The sequence below is a fragment of the Dicentrarchus labrax genome, unplaced genomic scaffold (genome assembly GCF_905237075.1).
Source record: "Dicentrarchus labrax unplaced genomic scaffold, dlabrax2021, whole genome shotgun sequence".
Taxonomy (NCBI): Eukaryota; Metazoa; Chordata; class Actinopteri; family Moronidae; genus Dicentrarchus; species Dicentrarchus labrax.
The window spans coordinates 33,779,081-33,789,458 of NW_026136719.1; the positions used below are offsets into that span (position 1 = coordinate 33,779,081).

General features: G+C 42.3%; 1 protein-coding gene across 2 annotated transcripts; it reads left to right on the plus strand.

The window, feature by feature from the left end:
- Positions 1-657: 657 nt before the first annotated feature.
- On the plus strand, positions 658-9,897 carry lmnl3 (lamin L3). 2 transcript variants are annotated; one of them, XM_051380015.1, is made up of 12 exons: positions 658-1,374; positions 2,574-2,730; positions 4,173-4,298; positions 4,443-4,613; positions 4,709-4,834; positions 6,663-6,883; positions 7,066-7,285; positions 8,021-8,128; positions 8,256-8,372; positions 8,627-8,740; positions 8,858-8,921; positions 9,508-9,897. In XM_051380015.1, the coding sequence occupies exons 1-11, from the start codon at positions 983-985 to the stop codon at positions 8,894-8,896; spliced, it is 1,791 nt and encodes a 596-aa protein (XP_051235975.1). In that variant the 5' UTR covers positions 658-982; the 3' UTR covers positions 8,897-8,921; positions 9,508-9,897. The 2 variants fall into 2 exon arrangements, with proteins under 2 accessions (XP_051235975.1, XP_051235976.1); XM_051380016.1 differs by lacking the exon at positions 8,858-8,921.
- The last annotated feature ends 481 nt before the right edge of the window (positions 9,898-10,378 follow it).

The window sequence follows — 10,378 nt, forward strand, 5'->3', positions numbered from 1 at the left end:
CTTTAAATGTAGTCTTGTGATAAGTGACATCAGCTCCCGGCTTTCGGCCAGTCATCTCTATCAGCTGATGTCCTGCAGGAATCTCACTCCTGTCAAGTTACACAGAGTTACACCAAAAAAATAACGGAAGTTGGCAGGGTTTTCCTTCAAAGTAAAGTCGTAACGGCTTGTCAATATTAGTGGCATTTTCATCCTTTTCAGTGCATGACGTACTTTTCTTCTATACACTCTTTCATTATCTTAGTTATTACTGACTTTATCTGTTCCATTTTTAATTATTAATTTTGATAGGTTCTGATTTCATCTGCCACCATCTCTTCTCCGGTTTCAGCACTTTTATAAACAAATTCTATTTTAAATTTTTAGAAAAAAGGGAATAATTTATTTTTGACTATAATTGTATCCATAAATAACACAATGTATGGCTATTCCGGTCAGGGGTCCTTGATGTGAAAAAGTTTGAAAACCACTACTCTAACATAAAACCCGCGGTGACAATGACAGGCTACTTGTTACAATAAGTATGTTGTGCAAAGTACATTTGAATTTACCTTAGATTACATAGTAAATACACTGTTTTTTTAACTTTACAGTATTATTTTGAAAATCAAACACGGAAATGTGCTGCGTCATTTAGGATCACTTTGCGTTGAGGCGCACTTCACTTGTTCTCAGTGCGTCAACTCGTCAAATTTGATTCATTTCAGCTGTGGACATCTTTAATTCAGGAAAAAGGACACTTAACGGGTAGAAGGCAGCAGATCCGGGCTGTCCGTTTGCGGCGATGATCTGTGAATTTACCGGAGCGCTTCAATGTGACTTTTATTCCTTTTAAACATTATTGCATCCATCGCTTGTGTTCGTTCGGATGGGTGTATCTTACTGCGGCCCATAGTTTTGTATATGCCTTTTTGAATCGATTAAACTATCCGGATCACTTGTGGACCCTGCCTACAGGAACGTCCAGCCCACCACCACCACCATGGCCTCGGCCACCTCCACCCCTGCCGGCCCGGGCGGCCGCTCCAGCCGCTCCGCCGGCCGCCGCAGCGCAGCCACCGGCCTGCCTACATCCAGCACCAGCCCGACCTGTCTGTCCCGCCTCCAGGAGAAAGATGACCTCCGACACCTCAACGACCGCCTCGCCAACTACATCCAGCGGGTCCAGGAGTTGGAAAGTGAACGGTCTTCCATGCTGATGCAGCTGGAGGAAAAGGACGAGTCAAAGAGCCGGGAGATGGGCAACGTGCGGCGGCTGTACGAAGAGGAGTTGGCCGATGTCAGAAAGTCCCTGGACGGCCTGGCCGGAGAGAGGGCCCGTCTGCAGATCGACTATGGAAATGTCTGCGACGAATACAGGAAACTTCAAGCCAGGTAGTAGTGTTAGGATGTAGCCATACGCGACCGTGCAGGTACGCCAGACTCCGCTTAAAAATCAGCGTATTTAATGCAGTGTTGCTTGGCGTTAGACGCACACATCCGCAGAACACAAATTGAGACACTTCTAGAAATTCTTGAGTACCGGTGTGTTATTCGGGGAGAATTCAATGCACCAAGCAGCAGGTATGTCCGTAACATTCCTACTTTTTATAGCTGTTTCACACAGCTCCCCACTGGCCCCTGAGATGGGGGCCAAAAGTTCTGTAAAAAGTAAATTTTATTTAAGCCTCAATCATACAGTATCCGAACTTATCAAATACTCCTAATTAACTAGTGAATAACAACAATAATATTGTGTATACATGTTGGCAGACAAGGAAACATTCAATTGAGTTTGGTTTGAAATTCACTTAAAGCAGCTCTTGTTGGCAATTGTAATTCTTTAATTTTCTGTATTTAAGCAGGGGCGGATCTAGTGGTGGTATGCCAACTCTTTTTAAAAAAAAAAAAAAAAAAACCTACCTGCCCAGTTTGGTGTCAAAATTGAATTTATATTTAGTTCAATAAATAAGATGTTACAAAGACACAAGTTAAAGGTCCAGGATCTATTGTCAGAAATGGAATATATTATTCATGGCTGTGTTTTTCATTAGTGTATAATCACCTGAATATAGGAATCGTGTTTTTCTTTCCTTAGAATGAGCTGTTCTATTCGGACTCCACAAATCGCCTTCCATGGAGCCGGCCATGTTGAACCGCCATGTTTCTACAGTAGCCCAAAAGGGACATACCAAACACTGGCTCTAGATAGTGGCATTCAAGTTTTTTGTGCGTGGAAGGGGAGGGTGAAACGACTGAGTTGCGATCTGCAACTACATCACTAGATGCCACTAAATCCTACACACTGGACCTTTAACACATATATCCATGCCACAACATGAGCGTTTATCCAGACCCTCCCCTGTATGTTAGATGGAAAACAAAATATGGACTTTCTGTCAGAAGTCTAACTTCATCTATCTTTCTGTAATAGTGGAATTGTAGGTTGAAATATATCGTGGATAGGATTATAACTAATAATGGAAGTATGTTAAACTAAACTGAGAAGTGCAGATATTTGAATGAAGTTTGGCGTGATGTAAGAGAAAATGTCTTCTATGGTGCACACAATGAAGATTGTTCTCCTGCCTCAGGAACCAGAAGAAGGAGAGTGATCTGGTAAATGCGTTGGCCCAGTGGAGGAAGTTTGAGGCGGCTCTGAGCTCCAAGGATGTTGAGTACACAAAGCTGCTGTCTGAAAACAGGAGACTAGATGATGACTTCACTGACCTCCAGGACCAGCTGAAAAATGTATGAGCTAAAACTAAATGTACACATGCTAGGGCATATACGAGGCTAACTGGAGGTTTCATTGTTTAGTTACCAGTAGCAGTATTAGTGTGATCACAAAATCTTCTGTTTTAACAAGTTGGATTATGTTGATAGGCAAGCTAATTTGCACTAATGGAGGAAGAAAAAACTAGCTTAAAGACTGGAATCAGTCAAACTGCTAGCCTGGCTGTTTTTTTTTTTTAAAAATGAGAAAACCCACCTGCAGTAAGTCTGTCCAAAGTGTCGTAGTGGTCCCCACTAGAGTTATGGCTAGAGCTGAATGGTTACCATAGCAGAGAAGTGTTTGAGGTCGGGGTAAGGGTGGAGTCATCTCTTAACCATTGCAAGGTTAAAATAAAATAAAAAATAAAGGATAACTCTTGTTATATTTGCTGAAACTTTCACTCTATCCTGACAGTAGAACATGAGACAGATAATCGTTCAGGATTCTTACAAATACCATCAGGAGCTCTAGGAGGAGCCAGAGGAACCTGATTGTTTCACACATTACCTGTCTCGTGTTCTACTGTCAGGATAGAGTGAAAGTTTCAGCAGATAAGAAATCTTTTTTATAATAGTTACCTACTGCAGCTTTTAAAGTAAGGAGAAACTCATAGTGTCAAGGTAACAGACTTTGAAATAACACTGGCATCGCCGAAGCTCACGAATGAACACATTGTACTTAGTTTGTGTAACCCGTACACAAAGAAAAATGTAAAAATGACAGTTTGTCGTGGCTTAAACAAATTAGATATCTAATGTGTTGGTGAGCTGTACAAGTGTTGGGAGGGTTATTTTTAGCCACACTAGCAGGGTGGCTCTACAGATGGAATGTCCTCAGCCCACCACTCTGTGTTGGATGGATTGGCATGAACGTTTGGACAGACGTTCGTGTTTCCCTGAGGATGAATTCTGCCGACACTGACGCATTCCCATCAGCCTCAGCTGCACTTTGTGTTAAATTAGCAGAAGTTAGCATGCTAACATGTTGAATCAAGATGATGAAAATGGTATGCTAAACAGCAGCATGTTTGTGTTTTTGACATTAGTACAGCCGCACTAGCATGACTGCAGAGTTACTGTGTTAGTGTTGAGCTGCTAAATTAACCCTTTATTACTGCTGTAGGTAGTGGTTGTTGGTTTAAACTCATTTGTTATGATTTTGTCTATATTGAAAATTGTGTAAAACATATTTTCAAAGAAGCTGTGATAACTGTAGTGTGGTAAATACAGTAGTATTTCCCTCTATAATGAAGTGGCTATAGTTATTGACTTGGTCTTAATTATCACAAAACAAGAAATGCCGTGGAGAAGGGTTTAATTTTTCCACTTTTACAGCAAGATGAAGCCAGTATTGGGATTGTGTTGGGTGTTACTGTATGTTTTAACTCTGTGTGTGTGTGTGTGTGTGGGGTCACCAGGTAGAGGGTGTACTGGCAGACACAAAGAACCAGCTGACCTCTGAGATCCTGAGGAGGGTGGAAATGGAGAACCAGGTGCAAACACTGAAAGAGCAGCTCGAACTCCAGAGGAACATCAGCGAGCAGGTACATCACACACAGTGGACACACAGTGGCATGCCCCATAGAAAGAAAAGACTTGGTTTAAGTCAAGATTTCCAGCTGAGTGTGATCATTTCTTTTTTTTTTTTTTTTTCTGTATTGTTAAAATTGTTGTTTTATGTTTTGTAGGAGATCTTTGAGATCCGAAGCCGACACGAGAGCCGCCTAGTGGAGGTGGAATCCGGACGGAGGAGAGAGTTTGAGAGCAAACTGGCTGAGACGATGCAGCAGCTCCGTCAGGATCACGAGTCTCAGCTGCAGCAGTACAAAGACGAGATGGACAGGACCTTCAGTTCAAAGGTACAAACCCAGAACTCAAGATGAATGGACCTTTAGTTCAAAAGTACAAACAGAAAAATTTGTCATGTTTGCATTGAATTCTTTCTGTGCTATAGTTACAGAATGCCCAGCAGGCTGCGTTGGAGAAAAATGACGTAGCATCTGCCACCAAAGACGAACTAGAAAACTCCAAGCTGAGAGTGGAGTCCCTCAGCTCCCAGCTCCAGCAGTACCAGAAAGATGTAAGTGCAGTCTGTAGCAAAACTTGACGAGATCTGTGAACAAAACGGGATCCGGTATATAGAATTTTGAAGTCCCAAAAAGCCATGTTTGCAGTGTCCTTCCAGAGTCAGCAACCACATCTCCGATTTGTTCAGCTATTCAAAGGTCTGGTGTTGCAGTTGCTGTTCCTGCCGGATGGAGACACAATAGACCAATGAGATTTACACAACTGTACTAGTTGGTAGGATGGGAGTCATGATCCAATGCACACAGACTACATGTAGATGTATGTAGATTGATGCACGTAATGTGGGACCAAACTTCACATCATATATATATATATATATATATATATATATATATATATATATATATATATATATATATATATATATAATAATTTTTTTTTTTTTTGCCTCTGTCAGTGTTAACAGGCTCATATTACCTGTACTGCAGCAAGCCACCAGGGGGCGATAGCGATATTTTAGGCTTCATATTTGTGAGGCTGTCAAGCTGTCCATCACTGTCACATGCAGTGTCTTAGTTTGTGGAGAACACTGGCAGGAGAAAGGCCATCTGAATATGTTTCAAGCATGAAAAATGGCACTCTCGAAGAGCCTTAAGCAGAAAGTTGATGCAGAGAACCACAGCTTTAATGAAGAATGGACTGATAAGTATGTATTATAGTACCAACTTTTAGAAATGCCGTACCTGTGTGCCTCATTTGCAACGAAACTAAAGCTAAAGAATATAATCTGAGGCGTCACCACAACACAAAGGAGTCGTATCCTGAACAGTCAGAGACCCGTTAGAGAAAAGTTGCTGCTTTGAAATCTCAGTACTCCCATGCCAGCAGAATTATTAACCGAACTTCAACTGAACAAGAGAGGGCAACAAGTGCGTCTCTACAGGCTGCCTGGGTACTCTCCAAGTGTAACAAGCATTTACCGATGCTGAGGTTTTCAAGGAGTGCATGGTGGCTGTTCTGGAGGAACTTGCCACTGACAAATCCATGGACAGGATAATTGTCTGTTAAGCGGATACCTCTGTCTGCTAAAACTGTTGTTCACCGTGTCCATGTTTTGGCAGAGGGTTAATGAGACACCGCAATTGTGTGCAAAGCCCAAGCAAGGACAGTTTTGACATTTGTGGAAAAACGACTTTAGATAAAATTAGCATGTGAAACAATAAAAGATGTTAAATGAGAGCAACAAGTTTATCGTCATTTTTGATTGAAGGCAGGCTATGGCACAAGCTACTTTTCAGAGGGCGTTTCTTTAAGTGAATTGGCGCTATACAAATATATAAAATTGAATTTGATTTAAAAATAAATAAATATAGAAACATACTTTTTTCCTCTTCACTAGGCTATTCCTGAATTCAGTAATATTCTGGGGGCCAGATGGAAATCTCTGGTGGGCTGGATGTGCCAGTTGACGTTCACTACCCTACTGCATCCTTTAAATCAGTATGGGAACAATTTGGGTTCCCATTCAGCAACAGAACATAATGGATAAGACGAAAGTGTTTGCCTTTTGTAGGGTATGTGAATGGAAACATATCGAAATAAATTAAATCCCCACACTAATAACATTTAAGGGCCATCCACACTAAGAACAGTGGCGACCAATATTGTTGGATCACTTTCCGAGCAATTTGAAAACTTACTAGGCATGCATAATGTAATTTTAGACTACAATCTCCATTTTTTATTTTTATGTGTGTGTGTGTGTGTATATATATATATATATATAGATATAGATATAGATATATAGATATATAGATATATAGATATAGATATGGATGGATGGATGGATGTATTCAGCATTTGTATTCTTACTCTGTCAGAAAATGGTGCTGGAGGGCCGCTTCCAGGAGCTGGAGAGGACTCTTGACAGGGAACGGGAGGTTTGGCAGCAGAAACTGTATCAGAAGGAGCAGGAGCTGCTGAGCATGAGAAGCCAGATGTACAGCCAGCTGGAAGACTATGAGAACCTGCTGGATGTCAAGTTGGCTTTGGACATGGAGATCAATGCCTACAGGAAGATGCTGGAGGTGGAGGAACAGAGGTATGGCTGCGATCTATGTGCCTCAGCTACAGCTGAGCAAGGCTTCATCCATTTTATGGTCTGCTTTTATAAATCAAAACAAAGGATGTACGTGGATCACTGTCTGGTGCTTTTACTTCCTGTTTGTTTGTTTGTTTGTTTGTTTGTTTGTTTGTTTATCTAAATGGGATTTTTCCTCTCAGACTGCAGCTGTCACCGAGCCCATCCCAGCGTACGGCCATACCTCGAACACATGAACACAGCAGCCGAAAGCTCAGAGGGAGGAAACGGAAACATGAGGGCACCTCTGGCAGCTCGCCCGCCTATAAAATGTCCAGCCGTTCAACAGAGCACGGTGCTGTCAGCGTGGCAGAGGTCGACATGGATGGGAAATATGTTCGACTGAAGAACAACTCTGAAATGGTAAGGCTGTTTAGTTGGGGGGGCTTGTCTTCATTTGTATTTTTTGAGGTTGAATGTCCCAGTTTCACTTTATCGTGGCACAGTTGTGGACAAAGAGGGGCTTCGTCAAGAAAATGGCCTTGAGGACGTCATAATGTCATCAGGGTTATGTCAGGAGCTTAAGCCATACTAAAGACTAAGTCAGGATATCCCTGACTTTCCTGCTTCGATTGTTGACCCTTTTTTTTTTTTTTTTTTTTCCCAGGGGTAGAGGGGAAAAATTGATGACATTGAAATCACAATTTTTCTTCTACAAATCAGAATTTGTTCAGATGCTACTAATTAACTCTTAACGTCACTGCCATTTACGGAACTCGACTATGAAAGCTCGGTGCAGCACCCAGACAGTACACAGCTCCCAGACAGTAGAGACCTCTGGAGTTTATCTTCAGTAAAGGAAAGCATGGCCTAAATTGCCAAACCAAGACTTTACTAACTTGTATCTGTGCAAAGTTTGTCACTACAGAGGCATTTCCACATTCCTCTACTGAAGGAGAGATGCCTGTTGACTTTGCTAAAATCTGAGATTTAAACGTACCTAGCTAGATTTGGTACGTAACAAATTGCGTATGTGGCAAAAACCATGTTAAACAATATTAATCATAGCAGTATTTTTACATAAAATGTGTCTGCAGTGGAACTCTAAGCTACATGCAGCATTTTAACTGCTTCTTGTTCTCATTGCTGCATTTCCAGGATCAGCCACTGGGTGGTTGGGTGGTTCAGAGGATGTACCCAGACTCTGGAGACATCTCCTTCCACATCCCCTCCTCCTGCATCCTGGCTGGTGGGCAGACACTCACAGTGAGTAGTTAATGTTATGTTTAAATGTATTTCTCTCACTTCCCCTGCATAACACTTTCTTGAGAAGATCATTAGGTGGGAAAACGAGATTTGGTGACTATTTTAATGGCCTTAACGTGTTTGTCAGATTTGGGCAGCAGGTTCGGAGGCAGAAGCTGATTCTGCAGACCTGATTCTGCAGGGCCACAGAAGCTGGGGCCCCGTCACTGATGTTAGGGTGATCCTTTTGAACTCCAGCCACGAGGTAAGTGAAGCAAACTCCCAGAAAGCTGCTGTACACAATCACTGCAGTCTAAATCTGTATAGTTTAAGGACTTTTTGATTTTAATTTCCTTTTTTAAATAAAACCACCAACAAGTAGCATTAACCTTTTTATAAATGAGTCGTCAATGATTTATGGATGAAGTGTTTGTTCAGGGTACCTAATCTTTTTGTCTCTGCTATCTTACAATGTTGATGGATGTAACTCACCATAGGAGTAATGTGATCCCTTTTCAGGAGGTAGCCGAGCGCAGGGTGTGTATGCAGAGCAGAGGTGATGAGGAAACTGAACTGGAGTTTGATGAAGACTTTGTCGCAGGCAGCGACATCCAGCACTTCCGGAGACAGCAGGTAAATGCCAAACAGTTCCATAACGTCAGTATGAAGTGTAAGGCGTTTTACAGATACAAGCACAAATGCTTTAGTATTTAAAACCTGACATCCCTTTTTTTCCTGCCCGCACTGAAGCCAAAGAGGAAGAAGAAGAAGTGTTGTTCTGTCTCTTGAGTGCAGATGACATGCTGTACAGTAGGTGAGGAAGGGGATGCAGCTTTTCCCGTCTGCTTGTACCTGGTGTTAACAGCTCTGAGCACTAGTTACAAGATGCATGGCTTGCCTAATACATGTTTTGTGACGCATTAAACCACTGTGTCTTCATTGTCCTCGGGGTCAGAGTCCTGGTCGGAGCCGCTGTAAATTGCCTGGCCTCTGTCTGTTCTGTCTCTGAGGCAGCCGTGGTCACTGGGAGGCTGCTTAGCCCACTTGCCCACTAGGGCTCGTTCCAGCCCCATTCCCCTGGAAGCATTGCTGGGTGCCCTGTCCCTGCCTGGAAAACCTCCTCCTTCCGGCAGTCCAAAGCTCCTATGCTAGTGGCGTAAATAAACCTCCCCTCGTAATTCTAGCTCACATTCAGCTAATAGGGCTGCTAACTAGCTAGTGGCACCAGCTCGTACAGTTGGCATATGCAACAGTACACTGAAAAGTGACTTGTTGCAATCACCTGACACCCTGCTCCAGACTCATCTGCCATACCTTCCCCCAACTGCATGCTCAATGCTAACCCAACAGCGCTTGTCTCATGAGGATTAAATGAGATAACGCTGCCGTTTATTTTTCAGGATCTATCTAAGGAAGCGAGCTGTACCGTCATGTGATCTGTTGCTCGTCTCCTGCAGTTCCCTACGTCTACCTGGAAAAGCTGGACCGGCTCTGGCCTCAGGAGTCTGCCGCTATCTGGTTCCAGAATTCTCATTCAACAATGTCCACTCTCTACAGTAGGACACTGATCTGTTGGTGTGACTAAAGATCCCAGACGCCTTAGAGCAACAGTATGAGCAACAGTATGAACCTCAGTATTCCTCAGCTGTTTCATCGTTCTAATTGCACAAGATATGAGCTTTGCCTTGATTTGACCTCATTTAAGTGTGTGTGTGTGTGTGTGTGTGTGTGTGAGAGAAATAAAACTGTTGGAATAATAAAGTTATAAATACAGTTTAGTCAGACACCTGGCTGGAAGTATTAAGGATTGTTTATTAAAACAAATGCAACAGTGGGCATGAAGGTGCTCATGAAGTTTCATTGAAGAGTTCAGTGACTTGTCATGTTACAACCCTTAAGTTATGGATAGAATTTTCTAAGGGTTGGTTCACCCAAATTAACTTTTTTTTTTTTTTTTTTTTTTTAAGTAAATTCTGCTTTACTTTTACTGATGCCTCAAATTTGGCATTCTGGTAGCCATGGCAGTGTATTGGATCTAGCAGCGGTGATGTACTGTGAGTTGAACTCATCGGCAACTTGTCCATAGCGGGAAACCATGGCAGCTTGCCTGGTCACATGTTATATTCCAGCACTGTTCATTTTGACAGCAAATTCTGATTTTAGTCTTTTGAATAACACACCATTTAGTTTTAGTCATCTGAAATCTTTTAGTCTTAGTCTAGTTTTAGTAGACCAAATATTAGCAGACTTTAGTCGACTAAATCACGGTGG